Here is a 25,220-nt window from a genome sequence, read left to right on the forward strand (position 1 = left end):
TAAGAGTTTGAGGGTTAAAGGATGCCCAGCCAAAGCAAGGTTAAGGGACAGGATGAGTTGGGGCAAGTTGTCCTGATGCTGCAAGAAGGGAGGTGTAGGGGTCTCTTGGGGACACACAGAGTTCTGTTGTCACACTGCATTGAGCTGGCGGTAGAGTGCTTTACTCTGAGTGATCAAGTCTCTTCTGACTGCTGCCGATGGAGACATGCAGAGGGCACTGTTTTCCTGAGCAGGGGAAACCATCCATGCCTGAGTCCACCAGAAAGAGTATGGGGATGAGTGGTGGTTAGGGTCTTTGAGGTTCCAAGAATGAGTGACATGTGTGGGGTACCTTTGTCAAAGGAGGTTTATTGTAGGGATACTCAGGGAAGTAAGGAGGACAGGGAGCCAGACCTCAGAGAGAAAGGTGTTGCTAGTTAGAAGACTGTGATACATTTATTAATCATACGTATGTTTAGTGGCTATGCTGACAGACTCAACAGTGTTGGAAATAAGCAAGTGTCTTTGACTCCTAGTTTAGTGTTTAATCCTTTTGTAAAACAGCTGCTCTTGTCTCAGTTTTTACTGTTACCGTTGCTGCTCATTCTCATTTCATGTTTTGTATTCAAATTCTCTGAGAGGATATCCAGTCAACTCCCCCATCTAATCTACCCATCCCTCCCTCCCTCCCTCCTTCCCTTTGTCTTTCCATCCCTGCACCCATCAGTACATCCAGTCATTTATTTATTCATTCATTTAGCAAGTATTTATGACACCTGAAACTGATATAATACTATATGTCAATTATACCTCAAAAGAAAGCTTCTTTCAAGAAACAGAAACAAATATTTATGGAGCACTTACTGTGTTTCAGGAACTGTTCTAGGAGACCAAAGTGATGAAAGCAGATAAAGATGAAGCTTACGTTCTAGTGCACATAAACAAAGACTAAATGCGTGAGAAGTGCTGTGGAGACAAATAAAGCAGAGTAAGGTGGAGAAGGAATATTGAGAGAGAGAGGGGGAGATCAGGAAAGAGCTCTCTGATAAAGTGGCGTTTGAGCAAAGGCCTTGAGGGAATTGAGGAGGAAGCCATGCAGATACCAAGAGGAAGAGCATTGTGAGCAAAGGAAAGAGAAGGTGTTTCGGGAAGAACAGGGAGCCAGTGTAGCTGGAGTGAAGGGAAGGAGGAGTGGAAGGAGGTGAAGTCAGGTGGGTGATGATGGTGAGCATAAGCAGGAGAGCGACCGAGTCTGACTTGTTTTATTTCATTACCGTCGTAGAATTTTATTCAGGTTCATAAGTGATTAATTTTCTTTCTAAAAGTCTAAACAGAAATCCTATTCATGTACAGTTTTTTGAAGTACAATTCACATTCAGTAAAATTCATCCTTTTTAGGATCTGCAGGGACGCCACCCCTGTAGAGAACAAAATTCATGGATGCTCCAGTCCCTTAGTATAACCTATGCAAATCCTCTCATATACTTTAAACCATCTCTAGATTTCTTATAGTACCTAATACAATGAAATGCTATGTAAATAGTTGTAAATGTAATGTAAATGCTATGTAAGTAGTTGCTGGGACGCTGCAAATTCAAGTTTTGTTTTCTGGAACTTTCTCAGTCCCCCTGCCGACCCCCACCGAATCCGAGGTTGGTTGAATTCACGGATGTGGAACCTGAGGAAAAGGACAGCCGACCACGTAGTTCTGTGAGTTTTGACAAACACATGGAGTCGTGTGACTGTCACCACAGTCAAGATACAGACCAGTTTCACCACTCAGAGAGTTCACTTGGGCCCCTTTGTGGTCAGCACCTCCCCTATCCACAGCCTCTGGCCACCACTGTCCTCTCTTCTGGCCTTTTAGTTTTCTGTCTTCAGAGTTATGTCTATAGAGCATCATACAAATGAAACTATACATTGTGTAGCCTTTTGAGCCTGGATCCCTCCACCTGGCATAGCGTATTTGACATTCATCTGTGTTACCATGTGTGACAGTAGTTTGGTATTTCTTTGGCCACACCGCACAGCATGCGGGATCTTAGTTTCCCGACCAGGGATCAAACCCGTGCCCCCTGCAGTGGAAGCGCAGAGTCCTAACCACTGGACGGCCCAGGGAATTCCCTGGTCTTCTTTATTGCTGAGTAGTGGTTCAGTGTGTGCATGTTTCCAGTTTTAGATGAATAAGAAATAGAGTCACTATAAAAATTCACGTACAGGTTTTTGTGTGAACATAGGTTTGCATTTCACTTGGCTAGGTACCTCAGAGCAGGATTGCAGGGTTCATATGGCAAGCATATTTTACCTGTAGAAGAAATTGCCAAACTGTTTTCCAAAGTGGTTGCATCGTTTTGCATTCCCACGATCAACGCATGTCACTTTTAAAATTTTAGTCATTTTAGTAGGTGTGTAGTGATATCTCCTTGTGGTTGTAATTAGAATTTCCCTAGTGACTAATAATGTTGGGCATCTTTTTTAATGTAATTATTCGCCTTCTGTATATCTTCTTTGATGAAATGTCTTTATAAATATTTCATGCCTTTTATAAATTGATTCTTTTATTACTGAATTTTCAGAATTTAAAAAAATATATATTTAGGATACAACTCCTTTATCAAATTTTTGTTTTGCGGATATTTTCTACCAATCTATGACTCTCTTTTTTCCCATTTTTTTAAGTGTCTTTTGAATAGCAGACATTTTTGATTTTTACTTGAGTCCAATTATCAAATTTTTAGGTTTCACGTTTTGGTCTATGATCCATTTTGAGTTAAATTCTATACACAGTGTGAGGCATGCATCAAGGTACATATATATATCTGTTGAAAAGACTGTTCTGTCTCCTGTGAATTGCTATGGAGGCTTGTGTATGGATGTGTTTATGGGCCCTTTTCTGTTGCATTGACCTGTGTCTGCCATTTGCCAGCACCTCACAGTCTTGATTACTGTAGCTCCGAGCTTCTCCCCTGGAGTCAGTTCTGCCTCTGCCCCCTCCCCCCACCCCAGGGTATCTGGCAACGTAGGGGGACATTTTGTTTGTCATAATTGGTGGGTGGAGGTCAGGGATGTTACCAGACATCCTATAACGAATGCACAGGACAACCTCCCACAACAAAGAATTATCCAGTCCCAAATGTTAATCATGTGGAGTTGAGGTGCTCTGTGTAGCTTTACAGTAAGTCTTGGAATGAGATAGTGTGACCCAAACAGAAGCAGTTTTGGAGGAGTGGGGAGAATATTATGAACGTACGAGGTTGCTGTGAGGATAAAGCTAGACAGTATATGTAAAAGTGCTGGGCACACAGCTTATGGTAATTAAATGCTAATTTCCTCATTATTTGTTACTGCTCCTGACCTTGACCAAGTTTTCTCCTCTTTGCAGTCCCTTTAGTGTGACTTCTCCTCTTGTCCAGGGCCTACATATTCGATTTTGAGACTCTCACCATGACAAGTACTGTGTTAATAGAGCCCTGCTTGTTTCTCCTTTGCACACACATGTCGCGCATGGCCTGGGGTAGGGCCTGGTATTTGCCGTCAAAGCAGTGTTTCTTTGCCCTTTGGCCACCTGCTCACTAAGGAGGTGTGCATGGTAAAGATGCTTAAGATCTCCTCCCAGCAAATTTCAAGTATATAATACAGTATTACTTACTATAGTCACCAATGCAGCTTCCTTTGTGAAGGTGGTTCATTCTGATGCTAAATGGTCTGATGTATTGGACAAGAGGGTGAAAGCCTCAGGCTTTCGTGTTCTGTGATGGCCCTTCTGGGCCAGGTTGCCAAAGATTAATGACCTTGCTGATGACTTTCTCTTGTCTTATGCTTATCCCGTGCTACATGGCCACCCTGTGTGGGCCCCTTGGCCAGGATGGACCTCAGAGCATTTGCTACACCTCCTCCAATCTGCAAATTTCCCCATGTGTGACATTCATTGAATTATTCTGTCGTTCATTTAAACGTGCCAGTTATGGTGATATGTTCAAGGGTTATAGTAAGGAAGAAGATAGAAATGATTCCTGCCCTCACAGAGTTTACATTTTGACTGGACCAGAGGCATTAAGTAGCTTAATAAATACTCAATAAAGGTTTGTAAAATAAATCAGTTCTCCCATATTGTTTATATAATGTACATTAATTTACATTTTGTCTATGCTGCTTTCATGCTAGAACGACAGCTGAGTGATTGCATCAGACACAGAATGGCCAGCATAGCTCAAAATGTTTATTATCTGACACTTGACAGAAAAAGTTTGCTGATCCCTGGTTGGATGCCTCAGATTTGTTCAGAAGATAAGGTCATTCAGGGATGCCCTCTGTGTTAGGGGTGAGGAGGGAAGCAGCACTGATGGGAACCACATGTGGTCACAGCCTCTCATGGATATGATGGTTCATGGGAACATCTTCTTGTCCAATACGTTGATCCATTTAGCACCAGGCTGGACCACCTTCACAATGGAAGCTGAATGGTGACTGTAGTTAATAATATAGAATTGTGTACCTGAAATTTGCTGGAAGTAGATCTTAAGCGTTCTCACCACACACACACACACACACAAGTTAACAGTGTGAGGTGATGGATGTGTTCATTAACTTGAATCATTTCACAATGTGTATGTAGATCAGATCATCATGTTTTACACTTTAAATATATACAGCTTTATTTGTCGGTTATTTCTCAATAAATCTGGAAAAAATCCACAAAAAAACCTCAAAAGAAGCTGGAAAAATTCCCTTGTCACCTTATCCTAAAACTGTTTCTAGGAGAGAGGAGGAAATATTCTTTCTTCTCATGGAAAAAAATACAAAAAATACTCTGAGTCAGAAATGTCTGTTTGTCCACCAAAATCTGTCCTCCCAATTTCATAGTGGGGAGTGGGAGCTTCCAGACAGCTGTCCAGTCAGGAACTGCATTTCCTAGAGTCCTTTGTGTCAAGTGTGCCCGTGTGACTAGTTCTGACCAGGGAATGGGAATGGGAGTGACCTGCCATTTGTAGGCTGGGACTTCAATGGAATGCTCACTGAAGCCCTCTTTCCCCTTTGGCTATCTGGATGTAGAGGGCTCTGAGGTTCTAGGGCAGGACTTCTCAAACCTCTGTGTGTGTTGGTGTCACCCGTATCTGGAGATCTTCTTAAAACACAGGGCTGGTACAGTAGGTCCAGGGCAGGGTCTGAGATCTTGCATTTCTAACAAGCTTCCCGCGGATAGCGGTGCTGTCGGTGCTCAGACCCTCTTTCAGAAGCAAGCAAGGCTCTAGGGGATGGTGGAGCCATAGAATGAAAGCACCATGTCTCTGAATCTCTAAATAAGGAAAGTCTTCTTCTTCAACCAGCAACTCCTGGTCCGTTACCTGAGTGAGAAATAAGCCTTTGGGAGTGGGCGTGGATTTATTTGTTACAGCAGCCAGTCTTCTGGGAGTGGTTCAGACGATTCACTGCTTCTGTTTGAAAGTGTTTTGGCAGAATAATTTAGGACAAAATCATTGCTGGCTGCCCCACCCCTTTAATCTGGGTGCCTGTTCCAGATAACGCCTTCGTTTTTTAAGATATCTATACCTAACTATATTTTAAGACCTACCAAGGCCTTACACCATTAGCTCCTTGATAATGGCAATGGTTAAGAAAAAAAAAAAATCTGGGTTTTGTATTTGTTGACTTTGATTAAAAACAGAGAGTGAAAATATGTTTGGGGATGGGTTGTGAATGATCTGCTTCATCTGGCAGGAAGGTTAGTGGAGAGCAGACCATGAGGGTCTTTGATCCTGAGAGGTCAATGTAGGGAGTTCAGGTAGAGTCCCTTAATCAAGGGGCCAGCGGGTGAGTATCAGGGCCCTGGTACAGGCTGCAGGGCTGAGGTTGGCTGGAGGAGTCCAGCCTAAAGTGCGGTCGCTCAAAGGCTGCTTGACACGAGTGACAGGAGACTGGGCAGGGAGTGAGATGGGATACAGGTGTCTTTGTGTGTGTGTGGTGTTGGGAAGAGTTGCGGTTGGAGCAGAGAGGCAGAGGGAGTCTGGACCAGTCCAAGGCCAAAACCCACAGGGGCCTTTTGCCTGCTTCCAGCAAACATTTACAGTGGGGAGGCCAAGTTCATCTGAGGGACCCTGACCAGCTGGACCCAGTGTGCTAGAACTCAGCTAAGGATGCTAGTGGAAAGTCTCTCCCTGGGTTCTGAGCAAGGACGGCTGGAACAAGAAGGCTTGCCCTGTCGCTGTTGCTCTGGTCCGGACCTTACCTTCATGAAATAAGAGCCAGAGCTGGGTCTTCTCAAGGCCTACTGGCTTTGGGACAGAGCTGGGCCTGAGCAAGAACAGGAGAAAGTCAAGGGGAAATATTTACTGGGTTTATTTTGGATAAAGCACCTGGGTGAGTTGCAGAAGGTAGCCTTCATTCCAAGTGGTGTTCAAATAAAAACATCAAGCCCTTCTTTCAGAATTTTGTAAAACTAGCAGCAAACTTGATAAAAATTGCAAACTGTCTACTCTGACTAGTCAGGGCCACTTACCAGGTTGAAAGCCATTTTTATTCAAGGGAAACTGTATTGGATTTAGACATAAGGCTGGTTTTTAAAAAAATTATCCAACCTTCAGCAAGTATTTCACTGAGTGCCTATTATATGTCAGGCACCGTGAGGGTTAATTGTAGAAACACAAGAATGACTCTTCAATCCACATCTTGATGATGGAGAAAAGAGCAGAGAATCTATAAGAGTTGTGAACCGGTTTACTGATTAGATACCTGCCCAGGAAAGCTCTTCGAAGAGTTGAAACACACCAGCAGGGCCTCCTGAGTCCTCCCGGGAAGGCTGGTGGCTGCCTGAGACAGGAGCTGGGAGAGGCTGAGCTCAGTGTCGGCAGCCTGTGAGGGCCGCAGCCTCCATCAGAGGATGGAGGAAAAGGGAGAGAGGCAGGGAGTAGGGAGCATAAAGGTGGTCTCCCCTCTAGCCCTGTGTTCTGTATGGGAACCCACATCACATCAGGTCGTCCTGCCCAATGAATACCCACCAGTGGCCTCCTGCTGACTGTTGCATGGTCCTGGCCAAGGCCGGTTAGGCCCTGTGAGATCTTGACCCCGCAGCTCTCCAGCCTCCTGCAGGCAAGTTCTCAAAATCCTCTGCCCTCAGGTGACCGACCGGCTGCTGTCGGGCCTCAGATTTGCCAGCTTGGCCCATGTGCCCCTTCCTCTAGGGTGGCTGAGCCATCCCGGTTTGCCCGGGACTGAGGGGTTTGTTGGGATGTCCACTCACAGTTTTAAAGCCAGGACCATCCTTGGCAAACTGCGGAAGGTGTACGGTCCCTGTGGGGTGGGTGGTGCCTGTCTAGTTTAAGATCATAGTCTCAGCCCTCTGCACACTGCCTGGCACATGGCTGACACCTGATAAATATCCGTTGAGTGAGAATTGCAGAGCACCGCTGCAGATGTTTATATATCCCTCAGTTAATAAGAACAACAATTTAAAAATGTGTATGTGTCTAATATTAACCCTGTGCTCAAGTCAGAGTCCCTGACTAGTTCTTGGCGCCATGACAGGTGCTCATGTCTCCTTATCTCTCGCCTGGAGGATGTCAGTACCTGCCAGAGTGTCTCCCACCTCCACTGTACCTGGACAGGACTGCCAGGGCTTCCTCCCAGAGCCCAGGGCTGAGTTCATCTTTTCTATGCTCAGAAACCTCTAATGACTCTCAACTGCTCCCTAACAGCATTAGTGATCTGCTTGACCCTGCCTGTGTTTATCCTTCTCTCTCTCTCTCTCTCTCTCTCTCTCTGTCTCTCACAGAGTCAGTCAAAATAAACAATTCACTGTTTCTCTAACCTACTTCCAAGTTTCTTAACTCTGACTTCCCTCATGCTGTTCTGTCCCTTACACCTCCTCTACCTTTTGAAATTCTACCCATCCTTCAAAACCCAACTGAAATGCCCCTTACCCAGGATGACTTCTAACTGCCTCCAACCACTTCTGCATCCTACAGAGTCCAGCATCACCACGTCATGCTTGCTGCTTTCCGTCTTGATCTCCTAACTTGAGAATAGGGGCTGTGTTCTGTTCACCTGTAATGTTTTATATATAGTAGGTACTCAGCAGTATTTAAAAACTTCTATTAAACTGAGTTAAGTAGGTTTGCCTAAGTGAGTGCTTGTTTTGGTTCACGTAGCCCCTAAAATAATTTTATAAAACTCTAGGTCTGATTTCATTTTTAAGTTGACATCCGCATTTCTATCACAAATTTAAATATTGCAAAGGATGTATTTTCTCTTTTATGTATGCTTTAAGTATATTTTATTTAAACCTTATAGTTGTAGATTTAACTCATTCAACTTAATGGAAAATAACTGCCAGTCCTTGTGGTCAAGCCAGACAAACAGCCAAACCACACATTCAATCAGAAAAAGTCTGACTTTATTTTAAAATTCAGGTAAACGTGGGTGCTAATTCTTAGATAGATAGGAACCCTACCAGGGCTCCTGGATTGAAGGAAGGCATTGCCTACATCAATTCTTACTGATGCTCTCTGGTTTGCTCTCCTGACTGTCCCTCAGGAGGGCTGCATTCTCCAATTGTCACTTTGTTTAATGCCTGAGAGGTTTTACACTTCAGCTTGATGAACCAGAGTAAAATTTAGGTTAGGTGATAGGTCCACCTTTCTTCCATAATGCGAAGGGCCCTTGTGTAGGGCAACTGGGAATGGGCAATTGGCAGTCCACGGGTTTGAAATGCATAAAAATGGAAGTTGAAGTTCTGGAAATAGATTCCATTTAAGCCATCCGTGCCTGTGTGTCTCCTAGAAAGACTCTGTACCCCAGGAATGTGTGTTCCTCAGTGTGAAGGCAGTTGACCTAGGAAGAAATCATAGCGGAGGTTGCATTTCCTTTCACACGGATACACCTTGTTAGGGTTTTAGAAAATTTACCTTCCACTCAATGACGAGAGGTCACTTTGTTGCTTCACGAGATTACCAGGTTCTTCCAGGTGAAATCACTCTCCAAGAGGCAGTTTCATCGGAAGAAAAGATCACATAAAACTCTCAGAACCTTTTAAAATAGATACGTCTCTCATTTGTGGTTGCCAGTTACCTCCCCAGGGTGGTGGGACAGACTTCAACTTTTCTGGAGTGCGTGATCACTGGGCTGCCTGGGTGATACGCCGCCAAATGCCCAGGAAGAGGTGAGTGTAATTCTAGGTTGTTGCTCCATTGTTTATACCCAAATGTTTACAGACTACAGCTGCTATTACCACCAATAATCATACTCATCTCTACACATTTAATTGGTGCCCTAAATAAACTAGACATGATGCAGAATCACACACTGTCATTAGACATAGTGTTCTTACTATTTTAAGACTTGGAAAGCACTCTGGTAATTTTATAGGCATCATGTCTGGCACTATGGTTAGCTGAAAAAGAAATCTCTATTAAATCCAAATTCTTCAGCAATTAGGTCACTCGATTTCGCTGTGAGTGTGGCCTAAAAAAATAGCAGGGGCAGATTCATCTTTGGGGAGCCCCAAGCTTGGGGGGAGACTCAATATGAAAGAAAATGTAAAATTTCAAGTAAGCTTTAGGGCTTATGCAAGCTTCAGTTTCTTCAGCTTCACAGCAAACCCACCTGTACTGCAGGAACATCAATCAGGTTTCTGGTCGAGTGCCTGATGCTTGGAGTACACATTCGAAGCTCTTCTAGGCACGTCCAGACCTCAGGAGTCACACGCTTCACAGTTTCTGGGGGTGTGTATGATCCACTGCTTGGAAGGTGAATCAGATCCTGATGAAAGCGAGGGATTCTCTGCTGAAAGCCTGGCTGTTGTTCCAAGACAGAGGCTGCAAATTGGTGGGCTGTGGGCCAGGCTCTGTCTGCAGATGGCTTGCTGTGGTAGTGTCTTGTCTTCCTGTTCAGTGTTTCTTAAAAATGTGAGTTAAACTGGTCAGACTTTTAAAAACCCCATAAAATTTCATATAAAAAGCTGATTTCTTTTTTTCTCGTTCCCCGCGCCCCCCTCACTTGGGAAACTGAAAGTTCCATAGTGGACTTGGACTTGACACAATGACAGCTTTAGGGGAGGGGTGTGCTTGTTGCCCTGCCCAGTCCCCACCTGGCTCTCTTCACTTTTTATTTTCCTGCCTGACCTTGGAAACATGCGATTCATGGTGAGACCCTTGTCCTTCCAGGCCAGGCTCCTCACTTGCCTGGCCCTAGTGCTGCTCTGCCCCTGCCCTCATCTCTTTGGTCTCTGACTTGTGGTCTTTTTGATGCCCTAATGACTTTTATTTTCTTTTAGAATAGTAATCAGATGTGCAAAATTAATATTTACACCTCATTTTGTTAACTACATTGTTTTATGTGTCTTTTGCCTTTTCAGCTTGCACTTGGCCATTCTCAGATTAGTTCATAAAGAACGATATATATTTATTGTAAATATCTCAACTTTTGTGCTTGATTTCACACTTTGTATCAGCTTCTTCCCTTTTCTAAGAGTGATACATAGGAGATTTAATTTTTAAAAAATTATATTGGAGTAAAAAATAGCTTGGGAATTTTAGGTCCCCTGTTGACATCAGTGGGAAGTCTTGGCAGGACTAGGGTTGAGAACTGTTTCTTTGGGTTGTAATCTCCTTGATGGCGGGGTTGTCATCATCCTATTACTATTACTTCATAGAACTCTCTCCTCTCCCTAGTGTACGTATTGTAATATGTTGCAAACGGTTTTCTTGGCCATTCATTTTGGACCTTTACACTGCTTTTCACTAAATGTTGGCTTCTGCATAAACTTGGGATTTTGCATGAAAAAATTTCAGAATTAAAAGGAAAAAATGTGATGGAATTTACTGGTAGTTGATACCTTAAATCCTTTTTGAAAAAAAGGCTCAGTATCAATCAGTGTAGCAAGCAACAGAAACATACTGCCAATTCATAAATGATGTAGTCAGCTGACAGACAAATACCAAGTAGATTGTCTACAAGAAAACTCTCAGTTTACTTGGGTGAAAGAAGTGAACAGATTTTGCCCTGGCAAGTTTTCACTGTATTTAAAGTCAAGTTTCAAAGAAGTCCTGTTTGGGGCATTAAACTTATCCTTTGAAAAATCTGTCAGAACTGCAGTTTTTAAAACTCAAGTCAACTTCCAGTAATTATTTCCTTCAAATTAGCACTGCCGACAAAAGAGTTTTGTGCATGGTCAGGATTGGCTAAGTTTAGAATAAAGTTAGTGGAGTAAATGAATTTTAAAAGTAAGCTGGTGCAAAACTTGAATTTGGTTTTTATCTCTGTTAGGAGAAAAGTTTTCTTAAAATGTTGAGCTGCCTTTGATAACAGATTTTAAGTTTCTTTACCTTTTAAGTGATCTGATCTGTATTTGCCTTTGAAATCTTTTACTGCCACTTTGGTTAAGTGACTATTGTTCCACAGTGACCTATGATCCTATCTGACCAAGTGTTTTAAAGCTTTTTGATTTTTTTTTTTTTTTAACAAAACTTCCCAAATCAAACCCTAATGAAGTTCCTTTAACCTCTAGCTAACTTTGGGATGCTTCAAAGGGTCCCTGAAACACCCCAAAGAGAGATATCAAACTGATTAGGTTCATTTGGTATGTTAAATTACATGGGAAGTATTGTCAAATGAGTAATAAGTCTTCTTAGGTTATATTAATGGGAAAATGTTATTAATATAGGTGTTCTAGAAACTATATGGAATTCTTGAAAATCTGGTATCTCCTGGTAAAATTATCAGTCATAATTCTAGTTATTAAAGTGTTGTATGTCACAGCAGTAACCAAGTTTCTTTGTCAATTGCATTGTAATCAGATTTTAAAGGTGCCTTAAATCTTTTGTCATTATAGACAGTTATGGTTTCACTCTGATGCTTTTACAAAAATGCTTCCTCTTCAAGAAGATTTCCAGAAAGGACTTTTTGACAAATACAGGTTTCTGACTTTCAGACCATAACACTGAACTGGGTAAGAAATTAAAGAATTCTAATGGGAAACCTGATGGCTTCATAAAACTGTTAACAGTGTAGGACTGAGTGAACTGGTGACTATGGCTATAATTTTTATGGTTTCTGTCTGAGAAATAATTGGTTTTAGTCTGTGTTTTCCAGATATAAGGAAACCCTTCTCCTCAAGCTAATTATGACTTATAGCAATTTGGTAAATTATACCTTTGTAAGCAGAATTGAAACATTTATCTTGCCTCTCTGTCTGATCCCTCCAGAGATTGGAAATGCGTAGGTTCCCAGGAGCTTTATCAGATAAATTAGGAAGGACACCTCCTAACAGGTGCAGGAATCTCAAGGTATTTGGGGGACCGTGAAAAAGGAGGAATTCACCTAAATCTGTAAGACAACGTCTGTGACAAGCTGTTGGCGTGACTTTCGTAGCCCTGAGAGGCCTTTTAAAAGTTCAATCTGAGACTCCTTATAAAAGTTCTAGCAAAGCCATTTTTTTAAAAAAAGAAAAGCCTATATGATCAATTACATTTATATAAATCATCAGGCCAAGTTTATTGAGACTAGACTTACTTTACAAATTGGTCTTAATTTGGCTATATTTGGTAGAAATAAGGGTAATTTTAGAAAAAGTTATGTTTCAGTGAATATTAAATTCTAGTTTTGTTGAGGTCTGCATTTACTGCCTAAGACTGACTTCTCAGTTCCTTGCTGTTATATTAAATTTAACTGAGTCATTAATAGGACACTCTTAAGTCTGTTTCTGAAGCTTATCTATCTTTGGATGAAGATCAGATGTCCCAAGACCTGTAACCAGGTCATTATGTGTACTGGAAAAAGACATCTTTTAAAGGACCATCTCCAGCCTAGATGGAAAGACCCTTATCAGGTACTCTGCACTAGCTCATGCACAGCAAAACTGAAGGGAATTGACTCTTGGATTAATATTTTCACATAGAAAGGGCCCCTGCACTGGACTGGTCTATAGAGAGGGCTGCTGATGTCAAAATCACCTTGAAACAACGCTCAAAGAGAGGAGAAACTACACTCATACCAGGATGAGAAGAAGACAACATTGGAAGTAGACAGCTGACCTAAGATGCTGCACCTGACCCGTAAGATCATTTATTGTGTTTTCTTGACTTCTTGGACCTTTGTATAAGAATCAAATGTTTTTCTATCATGGGCATGATCCTATGCTTGTTTTAAAATTCAATCCAATTGTTGGGTTTGTGACCTGTGTCTCATACTTCTGGGTTACCTTGGTGGATTTCTCCTGTCCAAGGCTCTGATTGGTTGGCTCTTAGGAAATTTATTCTAAAAGAAGGAAATTATAGTTCTGTTTAGGACACTATTGATATTACTAGATGGATCCCCTCACCTGGGCAATTAATAATACCTGCTCTGACCCTGGCCATAAGTATGAATTTTCTTTTAAAGTTACTTAAGTTCAGTCAGAGCAACAGGCAAAATTTCAGCCAAAGAATATAACCTCCCAAAATTATGGGATGGATTTATGTGGTTAACACTAGGCTATGGTCATTTAAGTTTAAAGGCTCCCTATGTTGGGTACAATTAAACCATACTAAGGATAACCAGCCTAGTAACACTAGGAAATTGGGCTGGGCGCCTTATGGACAATGCCAGTATATGATTTCCCTTAAAGGCAAGGATTGGTACAGAACAAACTAAGTCAGACAACCTGGGGATATGACTAATGGAAGTTCTTGACTTAAATTCTTACTTATGACCTTACTAATACTGCTAGCTATGTTATTTATATATTGCCTGTTTTACAAAATTGTTATTTCCTGCATTATCAAATGTGACTGAACCTCGGATAAAATGATGACTAGGTGACTTGAAGCAGTTGACCACATATATAGTTCTATATGAGATCAATGATTTTAATAGTGTAACTCTAGATATGGGAAGAAGCAACAAGAGGGAATTTTCTTTTCCTGGACTATAACAGACTAGTAAGACAGGTGGTCCAGAGACTTTTGACTACTGTTAATAAGGCCTAGTCCAGTAATAGCACACCGAGTGGCCTATCAATGAAATCCTCGCCTGACTTAGGAATGAGCATTCCTAGCACCATGGGACGAAATGGTCATGAAATGCCTCCCAAACCATGGTTGAATTTATGACCATGAGGGGGCCCTGCCAACTAAAACCTGGCACTTGCCATCTGCCTCTACAAGGATTAGGTCACTAGCCACTGTAGTTACTGACCTTCAACACCCCCTGAATGGAGGCCAGGGTGGAGATCAGGAATGAGCACTCTGTGCTCTGGCAGAACAGGTCTTCAGAAATAGATATTTTCAGGAAAATATTTTATGAGTCCAAATCTTGCATCTCCTCATATCTAGAAAAGCACTAAAATCATTAATGGTGACATGCTCCTCGTGACTAGCAGCAAGCCTCTGTGAAAATGTGTGCCTGACTGCACATACCCCCCCTTTGCTAAAATCTTATCTAATACTGACCTCTCCTCCTACCTCTTTGGAGCAGTTTCTCAGAGCTCTCTGAAATGCTGTCTCCTGGGCTACAGTCCTCATTTTGCCCCAAATAAAACTTAACTCACAACTCTCACATTGTGCTTTTTTTTTTTTTTCAGTCGACAACACACAGCCTATATAGTTGGAAAAAGAAAATAGTTTTGGATATATATTTTATTTGACAGTGTTTTAGAATATCATACAGTAAACAAGATTTCTGTAAAAGTTAATTTATCCATAGTGGTGCGTTTCATAAAAATAGTTGCTCACTTACAGTCTTTCTGTGACTATTAATACATGTAATTATATTTATAGAGATACAGCTGTACAGGGTAAATTCACAGCTAACACTACACAGAAATATTATTTGGAATGGGGTTTAGATGATGTGCTGTCTTCACAGGTTATGGATTACAGCTGCATAAAGCAATTACTGCACAAGTAGTAGCTGTGAACTGTGCAAATTAGAGTTTATGCAAGCGTAATCTCAATTTTTTTTATCCTTTTGTAACACATGGAAAATAAAGGTCAGAGGATACAGTACCGGGACGTGCAGCTACACTACAGAAGCATTGTCCAAAACCAGATTCAATAAATTAATGGCAAACTATACTGGATTTGTAGTCCAGGGGAGAAAGAGAGTAATTGAGATTAAACCAAAAGTACTGTAAACTGCTACATGTGTTTGTGCTTTAGTTTATGATGACTAGGTTTCATTTTTGGAAATTGCTTTTACAGGCTGCAAGACTCTTCACTTGAGGCTTTCAACCATATTCTCCTCTTGTCAAACAACTAAACTACACCTATGCTTGATGGAAATTAAACAGCTGGTGCTCAGGGTACTACAATTACAAAGAGAGGGAAAGCGTCAACCCACAGAAGCTGTTACATGTGACCGCGTGTGACGGGACCTGATCTCCCTGTTTTACTTATTTGACTTCAGGGGCAGGGAGGTAAGGCTTATTTGCATTTGAACTCCTGTAAAGGGCAGAATATGGGAAGGATGACGCCTCATTCATTCAGGTCATATTAAAGAGAAACTGCCCTCTGAAATATTTGCCTTTTAATATGTGCAGCTACAAATAAGAATGCATGGATAATTAACTGAAGGTAAAATTTTACAAAGAAAGATCAAAACAGCAGAGAAGAAAGGCAATCCTTAGAATTTTACTAGGGTATCATCAACCATGGACAAGGAAGATAAACAGAAAGATCTAGACAAAAAAGCAAACCAAATGGAAATAAAAGGAGAAATAATAAGATAAATAGAAAGAAATGCTAAAGAGATCCATGTTCTTTAATGAAAATAAATGGGTCATACTAATGATTTTTTAATATTAGGGAGAGATTCATTGTAATCTGAGAAATATAGGAGAAATACTTTGCCTCTGCTCTATCAAAGTGAAAATGAAGTAATGGAAAGAGGATTTTTAAAAAGACAGCAAAGTGAGTGAAATGTAACATTGCTGTCAAAGAAGCTGCTAACTCTGAGACAACAGGAAGGCCTTCTCTCATAAAGGAACTGCAGCGTTGCCAATCTCAATTTAACAAATTGTGGGCCTTTAGTTACAAAATTCATATTTTAGATGAAAACCAATTAAGATAGATCTATGAGCTAAACTGCAAAGTTTTGACTTATGGCAGACTGTTCCCTAGGATACAATTTTTAAAACCTTTTTTATTTTCTACCACTGAAAATGCACAGAAACGTGATTACAGAAATAGCAGTAAAAATGGCATCACACCAATGAATTCACTAGATTTCTAATTCACCCTGCAGCGTGCAGGGGACATTGCTGCTAAAACTGGTGATGGTGCCACAAGTGAGCCATGGGAACATGTCATGGGCGAACGGTTCTCAGTGTTTCAAAGAAACCTTTTAACCCCTGTCTAGATATGTCCAGAACAATTTATTTACAACTCTTCAGATCAATTAAAAGATATAATCTTGTCTCAGTTTCAGCTTGCTCCGTGCAGTTTGATTTTTAAGGCGATATTCCAGTTTGTGATTGCTCTTAACTTGTCCAGTTTCTTGATATGTTTCTCGATATAAAGTTTGGATGACATCCAAATCCTTCGTGCAGGGGGGAATTTTCTTTCTTTCTTGTTTTACTAAAGCTACACTGCACTCTCTGTGATGTTCTTCACGTTATTTTGGTTCTTCCATAGCTGCCAAAGCCCCCGCAGTGGAACGGGGAGCTTTAGGATCAGTTTAGGTCTGCCGTGGATGCCGTATGGACCATGCTTGTTGGACACGTGGGACGTCACGTCGGTGCTCCCAAGCCTTGGTGCCTCGTGGATTTATGCATGTGACAGTGAAAATAAATTAAAACACCGTGAGACGGAACCTAAGAAGAACGACCTGCAGGTATTGAGGCGGGGCAGTGGGCTCATCTGCCTGCAGCCGAGGCGCCGGGTTTGAGGATGCCCGGCAGCTTGTCGGAGCCTGGCACCTTCCAGGGCCCTGGCGCGACAGCGGCCTTGCGCGCAGGGGTTCCCCCCGGGGGCCTGGGCCCCGCACGTGTGCCTGCCCTGCCCTCAGCCTCCCGCACACCCCTGCCGCGGCCTGGGCCCACAAACGCAGGTGCCACTCCAGGGCCTTCGCGCCGGCCAAGCTCGGGGCCCACTGTGGCATGCAGCCCCTCCTTGCTGCTGGCCCGCGCTGCGTCCACTGCTGTGGGCCCGGGTGCCCTGGCCTCTGAGGAGGGCCTGCTGGCCTCAGGCTGCCCCTGGCCACCAGGCACCTCCGCGAGCCTTGGCTGCACGGCCCTCTGCGGGCTTGCCGAAAGCTCGCTCTGCTCCCCGAGGCGCTGCTTCTTCTGGCTGCCGGCTGAAAGCTCCTTTGGTTTCCTAACGTCGTGTTCCCTTTTGATATCCCAAGTTGGGTCTGGGCTTATCTGGTTGTTAGGGTCGGATGGTGGGGCTGGATGTGATGGAGAGAATGGAGAGAGGATGTCCTCGAGGGAGACGCCTACTTCCGGCAGACCTGGGGAGGCGGCAGCGGGAGAACTCCAGGAGCTGGAATCGTCTGTGGGGCAGGAAGCACAGGCATTAGAGCCGTGCAGCACATGCTTTTCACACTCCCACCACCTCCCTCCCCATTGGGAATGAGAGCAGGCGGCCAGGGGCCACTCCTCGCGAGGTCCCAGGCCACTGCCACCCCCCACCCTCACTGCCAGGAGGGCAGCTGACCTTATCCCTCGGGATTCTATGTTCCCCATCCTCTTTACGCCACCCCTTCCCTCTTTGGGTGTTCAGGAAAGTGGTTACAAAGCTCAGGCCTAACCCATCCCTTTGCCTTGGCCCCTTCTAACTTGCTGCAGTGTCATCAGGTCTGCCAGCCCTGTGTGGATATCTGACTTGGGAGCACCTGAATCAGTGGTTCTCAAACTCAAGGATACATGTGAATCACCTGGGGCAGCTGTGAAAAATAGTTTCCTCAGTGGTCAGACCCAGAGATTCCAGTAGGATAGGGCCAAAGAATTTCTCTGCATTTTTAACAGGCACCCAGGTAATTCGGAAAATGGTTGGGGGAGTAACTAACTTTCTCAAACATTAGGTGTCACTCAAGACATAATTCTTAGCTACCACCACCAGATACAGAATTTGGATAAATTCATTTATAAAAAGGTTCATTATTCCGTTCAGGGACAGAGGTGGGCGGCCGGAACAGGCTGGTGCAGAAGGAGGAACGCTTTTGTGAGGTTTTGCCTGCAAGGTGTTAGAAAGTTTTGCAGAAACTTTGACTTCCTGGATGGACACCCTTTAGGAGCTCTTTCCCATATATATATATATATATCTCTCCAACTTTCCTTTGAGGTTATATTGTCAAATTTGTGTTCCAAGATTCAAACAGGTAATATGAAGCTGCCTATTAGATGTTCAAACTTTATGGTTAAAACACAAGTTATTTTATTCTGCAAGAACCTGAGGTTGGTTGGAGACAAGATGGCAGAGTAAAAGGACCTTGAGCTCACCTCCTCTCACAAGCATGCCAAAATCACAACTAACTAACTGCTAAACAACCATTGATAAAAAAGACTGGAATCTACCAAAAAAACGATATTCTGCATCCAAAGACATAAGAAGAAACCAAGAGATGGTAGGAGGGGTGCACTCGTGATATAATCAAATCCCATATGACCCAGGTGGGTGACCCACAAACTGGAGAATGATCATATCACAAAAGTTCTCCCACCAGCAAGAGAGCCTCTGAGCCCCATGCCAGGCTCCCCAGCCTAGAGGTCTGACATGGGGAGGTGGATCACCCAGAGTATTTGCCTTTGAAGACTAGCAGGGCTTGAGTGCAGGAGCCCCACAGTCCTGGGGGAAACAGAGACTCCACTCTTGGAGTGTGCACACAAGGTATTGTATGCAACAGGACCCAGGGCAAAAGGAGTAACTCCATAGGAGCTTGGGCCAGACCTACCTGCTGGTCTTGGAGAGCCGCCTGCAAAGGTGGGGGCAGCTGTGGCTCTTTCTGGGGTCATAAAAGCTGGTGATGGACATAGCAGGGACCTATGTGAACTCTGGCTGGAGGCAGAGATTTTGGGCCCTTGGCACCAAGACCTGGTCCCCCAAACATTCTGTAGGCTCCAGCACTGGGATGCCTCAGGCCAAACAACCAACAGGGTGGGAACACGGCCCCACCCAGCAGACAGACAACAGTCACCCAAGTCCAGGAAGCGCAGAGAGTCCCATACAGGACTAACCCAAGGAGGAACACGCTGAGACACAGAGCAAAGAGGAAATATTAAAAGCAACAAGGGAAAAGCCAAAAATTACATACAAGGGAACCCCCATAAGATTAGCAGCTGATTTTTCAGCAGAAACTCTGCAGGCCAGAAGGGAGTGGCAGGGCATATTTAAAGTGATGAAAGGGAAAAATCTACAACCAAGATTACCCAGCAAGGACCTCATTCAGATTCAATGGAGAAATTAAAAGCTTTACAGACAAGCAAAAGCTAAGAGAATTCAACACCACCAAACCAGCTCTACAACAAATGCTAAAGGAACTTCTCTAAGTGGAAAAGACAAGGCCACAACTAGAAACAAAAAAAGTATGAAATGGGAAAGCTCACTGATAAAGGCAGGAAATCATCCACACACAAATATGATATCAAAATCAGTAATTGTGAGACGAGGAGAGCACGAATGCAGCATACTTGAAATGCACTTGAAATTAAGAGATCAGCAACTTAAACAACCATGTATACATACAGACTGCTATATCAAAACCTTACGGTAACCACAAACGAAAGTCTATAATAGATACACACACACACACACACACACACACACACACACACAAAAGGAATCCAAAGACAACACTAAAGATAGTCATCAAATCACAAAAGAACAAAAAAGGAAGAAAAAAGACCTACAAAAACAAATCCAAACAATTAAGAAAATGGCAATTAGAACATACATATTGATAATTACCTTAAATGTAAATAGATTAAATGCTCCCACCAAAAGACATAGACTGGCTGAATGGATACAAAAACAAGACATGTATATATGCTGTCTACAAGAGACCCACTGCAGACCTAGGGACACATACAGACTGAAAGTGAGGGGATGGAAAAAGGTATTTCATGCAAATGGAAATCAAAAGAAAGCTGGAATAGCAATACTCATATCAGACAAACTAGACTTTAAAATAAAGACTGTTACAAGAGCCAAGGAAGGAAACTACATAATGATCAAGGGATTGATCCAAGAAGAAGATATAACAATTGTAAATATTCATGCACCCAATATAGGAGCACCTCAATATATACAACAAATGTTAACAGACATAGAAGGAGAAATTGACAGTAACACAATAATAGTGGGGGATTTTAACACCCCACTTAAATCAATAGATCATCCAGACAGAAAATCAATAAGGAAACGCAGGCCTTAAATGACCTATTAGACCAGATGAACTAAATTGATACTTAAAGAACATTCCATGCTAAAGGAGCAGAACATACATTCTTCTCAAGTGCACATGCAACATTCTCCAGAGTAGATCACATGTTGGGCCACAAAGAAAGTCTTGATAAGTTTAAGAAAATTGAAATCAAATGAAGCATCTTTTCCAACCACAACACTATGAGTTTAGAAATTAACTTGAAGAAAAAAAATGCAAAAAACACAAATACATGGAGGATAAACAATCTGCTACTAAATAACCAATGGATCACTGAAGAAATCAAAGAGGCAATCAAAAAATACCTAGACAAATGAAAATGATCCAAAACCTATGGGAGACAGCAAAAGCAGTTCTAGGAGGGAAGTTTGCAGCAATACAATCTTACCTCAAGAAACATGAAAAATCCCAAACAACCTAACCTTACACCTAAAGCAACTAGAGAAAGAAGAACAAACAAAACCCAAAGTTAGTAGAAGGAAAGAAATCATAAAGATCAGATCAGAAATAAATGAAAAAGAAATGAAGGAAACAATAGCAAAGATCAATAAAACTAAAAGCTGGTTCTTTGAAAAGATAAACAAAATTGATAAACCTTTAGCCAGACTCATCAAGAAAAAGGATAGGACCCAAATCAAATTAGAAATGAAAATGGAGAAGTTACAACGGACACCGCAGAAATACAAAGGCATCCTAAGAGACTACTAGAAGCAACTACATGCCAATAAAATGGACAACCTGGAAGAAATGGACAAATTCTTAGAAAGGTACACTCTCCCAAGACTGAACCAGGAAGAAATAGAAAATATGAACAGACCAATTAAAAGTACTGAAATTGAATCTGTGATTAAAGAACTCCCAACAAACAAAAGTCCAGGACCAGATGGCTACACAGGCGAATTCTACCCAACATTCGGAGAAGAGGTAACACCTGTCCTTCTGAAACTATTTCAGAGAATTGCAGAGCAAGGAACACTTCCCAAACCCATTCTATGAGGCAACCATCACCCTAATACCAAAATCAGACAAAAGATTCCACAAAAAAAAGAAAATCATAGGCCAATATCACTGATGAGCATAGACGTAAAAATCCTCAACAAAATCCGCAAACTGAATTCAACAGCACATTAAAAGGATCATACACCATGATCAAGTGGGATTTATCCCAGGGATACAAGGATTTTTCAATACCCATGAATCAATCAGTGTGATACACCACATTAACAAATTGAAGAAGAAAAACCAGATGATCATCTCAACAGATGCAGAAAAAGCTTTTGATAAAATTCAACATCCATTTATGATTAAAAAACTCTCCAGAAACTGGGCATAGAGGGAACCTACCTCAACATAATAAAGGCCATTTACAGACACACAGCAAACATCATTCTCAATGGTGAAAAACTGAAAGCATTTCCTGTAAGATCAGGAACAAGACAAGGATGTCCACTCTCACCACTTTTATTCAACATAGTTTTACAAGTCCTAGCCACAGCTATCAGAGAAGAAAAAGAAATAAAGGGGATCCAAATTGGAAAAGAGTAAAACTCTCACTGTTTGCAGATGACATGACACTATAATACCTAGAAAATCCTAAAGATGCTACCAGAAAACTACTAGAGCTCATCAATGTATTTGGTAAAGTTGCAAGGTACAAAATTAATACACAGAAATCTGTTGCATTTCTATGCATTAACAATGAAAGATCAGAAAGAGAAACTAAGGAAACAATCCCACTTACCACTTCATCAAAAAGAATAAAATACCTAGGAATAAACCTAAGGAGGCAAAAGACCTGTACTCTGAAAACTGTAAGACACTGATGAAAGAAATTGAAGATGACCCAAACAGATGGAAAGATACACCGTGTTCTTGGATTGGAAGAATCAACATTGTCCAAATGACTATACTACCCAAGGCAATCTACAGATTCAGTGCAATCCCTATCAAATTAGCAATGGCATTTTTCACAGAACTAGAACAAAAAATTTTTAAAGTTGTATGGAAACACAAAAGACCCCAAACAGTCAAAGCAATCTTGAGAAGAAAAAAAAAAAAACCAAGCTGGAGGAATCAGGCTCCCTGACTTCAGACTATACTACAAAGCTACAGTAGTCAAAACAGTATGATACTGGCACAAAAACAGACACATAGATCAATGGAACAGGATAGAAAGCCCAGAAATAAACCCATGCAGCTATCATCAATTAATCTATGACAAAGGAGGCAAGAATATACAAAGGAGAAAAGACAGTCTCTTCAATAAGTGGAGCTGGGAAAACTGGTCAGCTACATGTATTGCGTTGGCCAAAATGTATGTTTGGGTTTTTCCATAATCTTACGGAATTATTACCTAATTAATTACCTAATTAGTCTTACAGAAAAATCCAAACGAAATTCTTAGCCAACCCAATAAAAGAATGAAATTAGAACACTCCCTAACACCATACACAAAAATAAAATCAAAATGGATTAAAGACCTAAATGTAAGACTGGATACTATAAAACTTCTAGAGGAAAACATAGGCAGGACACTCTTCAACATAAATCATGACACTATCTTTTTGGATCTGTCTCCTAGAATAATGGAAATAAAAACAAAAATAAACAAATGGGACCTAATGAAACTTCAAAGCTTTTGCATAGCAAAGGAAACTATAAACAAAACAAAAAGACTAGCTATGGAATGGGAGAAAACATTTGAAAGTGATACAGCCAACAAGGGATTAATTTCCAAAATATACAAAGAGCTCGTATAGTTCAATATTAAAAAACCAAACAACCCAATCAAAAAATGGGCAGAATATCTAAATAGACATTTCTCCAAAGAAGACATACAGATGGCCAATAAGCACATGAAAAGATGCTCAACATCGCTAACTATTAGAGAAATGCAATTGAAAACTACAATGAGGTATCACCTCACACTGGTCAGAATGGCCATCATCAAAAAGTCTACAAGCAATAAATGCTGGAGAGGGTGTGGAGAGAAGGGAATCCTCCTACACTGTTGGTGGGAATGTAAATTGGTACAGCCACTATGGAGAACAGTATGGAGGTTCCATTGAAAAAACTAAAAATAGAGCTACCATATCATCCGGCAATCCCACTCCTAGGCGAATATCTAGAGAAAACCATAATTCCAAAAGATACATGCACCCCAATGGTCATTGCAGCACTATTTACAATAGCCAAGGCATGGAAACAACGTAAGTGTCCATCATCAGATGAAAGGATGAAGAAGATGTGGTGTATATGGAATATTACTCAGCCATTAAACAAAGAAATGTTATCTGCAGCAAATGGATGGACCTAGAGATTATCATACTAAGTGAAGTCAGACAGAGAAAGATAAATATCATATAATGTCGATTATATGTGGAATCTTAAAAACAATAAAAAAGATACAAATGAGCTCATTTTCTAAACAGAAAGAGATTCACAGACATAAAAAACAAACTTACGGTTACCAAAGGTAAAAGGGGAGTGAGGGGAAGGATAAATTAGGAGGTTGGGATTAATATATACACTCTACTATATATAAAATAGACAAACAACAGGGACCTACTGTGTAGCATAGGGAACTATACTGAGTATTTTGTGATGGCCTATGGAGGAAGAGAATCTGAAGAATATATGTATGTATGTAGAACTGAATCACTGTGCTGTACACCTGAAACTAACATGATATTGTAAATCAACTATACTTCAATTAAAAAAATAAAATGAAAATAAAATACTTCAATAAAAAATACTTTAATAAAAAATTAAATAAGAACATTCATTATTGTCTTGTCTTTTAAGAAATCATTGTTCTTAATTCTCTTTAGTAGTTCTGACATTATAGTAGGCCTGGGACTAAGAGAGATGACTCTTTCTAGGAAGCCTAGTTTCAACATTTATTTGGGATTTAAGATCTCTCTAAGAAAGGATTTCAGACAATTTACAACAAAGCACATACAAGTTAGAACGATAAAAATGAGAACTTGTTTTGGTTTTTTTTGTTGTTTTTTTTTTAAGCAACCACCGGTCAGAAGCCAAGTAGGAGGAGGACAGATATGTTAGGAATCTGAGATGAGTTTAGTTACTGCTCTGAGCACTAACATTGCCCCTGAGGTTCTGGCCACTAAAGCAAAATTAAAGCAGAGAAATCCAATATAGTGATCCCTTAATATTTATAAGGAATATGTCCCAAGGCCTTTGGAAATCCTCCAACTTTGGAATATTACTCTAGAGCGTAATTGTTTTCCATGGAACTGCTGTATGGCCATGAGTGAGGAACAAAGAAGCCACATTGATATCTGAATGCCACATGGCAGCGAGGCTCCCTCGCTAGCTAAGAGATTCAGTCCTACACACCAGCATGTGATTCAAATTCCTGCCCCTTTGACATGTGTTAGAAACTCGGTCTATGAATGTTAAGGGTCTACTTTGTTTAAAAGTAGAGGATTCTTATCTGTTACCCTTGACGCCAATTTATAAAGAGATAAGGAGAGGAAGAGGACAGATAGTTCCAGTAATTCTGGCCACACATAGAATATCAGATACTAAAAAATAGTTTCTCCTTTGCTGTGAAATTTGAATGGAGTATTTAGTGCACAATGTTCTCTTCCTTCTTTCCATAGACTGATATCCATTATCATGTTCACTTAGTGAAAAATCCTAGAAAAGCATCAGAAGACCTGGAACTTACTCCTGCCTCTGGCATTTACCACTCGATCTCTCTGAGCCTCAATTTCTCCCTTTATAAGGTAGAGATAGAATGTTTACCCACAGAGGTGAGGCATGCACTTCCAAAGGGAAAAGCACCTTGCAACGGGAGAGTTATGATGATTTTTCACGCATAGTTGAGCCAGATTTTTCTTCTGTGCCTCAGTGGCTGTCTACTAATG

General features: G+C 41.4%; 1 protein-coding gene and 1 long non-coding RNA gene across 8 annotated transcripts in view; one reads left to right on the plus strand and one right to left on the minus strand.

The window, feature by feature from the left end:
- The window catches only part of LOC309632174, a 49,109-nt gene extending 32,351 nt beyond the window's left edge, over positions 1-16,758 (plus strand). The window contains exons 6-8 of the long non-coding RNA XR_014246768.1: positions 1,603-1,689; positions 9,985-13,025; positions 15,150-16,758. This is a non-coding gene — a long non-coding RNA (uncharacterized lncRNA). The remainder of the gene's footprint in view (positions 1-1,602; positions 1,690-9,984; positions 13,026-15,149) is intronic.
- Positions 14,568-25,220, minus strand: part of MAGI2 (membrane associated guanylate kinase, WW and PDZ domain containing 2) — a 1,331,631-nt gene continuing 1,320,978 nt past the window's right edge. For 5 of the 7 annotated variants that reach the window (XM_082399315.1, XM_082399314.1, XM_082399312.1 and 2 more), the window contains one exon: positions 14,568-17,439. In XM_082399315.1, coding sequence (XP_082255441.1) covers positions 16,802-17,439 — 638 coding nt within the window. In that variant the 3' untranslated portion in view covers positions 14,568-16,801. The remainder of the gene's footprint in view (positions 17,440-25,220) is intronic. The other 2 variants (XM_082399317.1, XM_082399316.1) reach the window with 1 other exon arrangement.

Source organism: Balaenoptera borealis, assembly GCF_965194805.1.
Source record: "Balaenoptera borealis genome assembly, chromosome: 7".
Classification (NCBI taxonomy): Eukaryota; Metazoa; Chordata; class Mammalia; order Artiodactyla; family Balaenopteridae; genus Balaenoptera; species Balaenoptera borealis.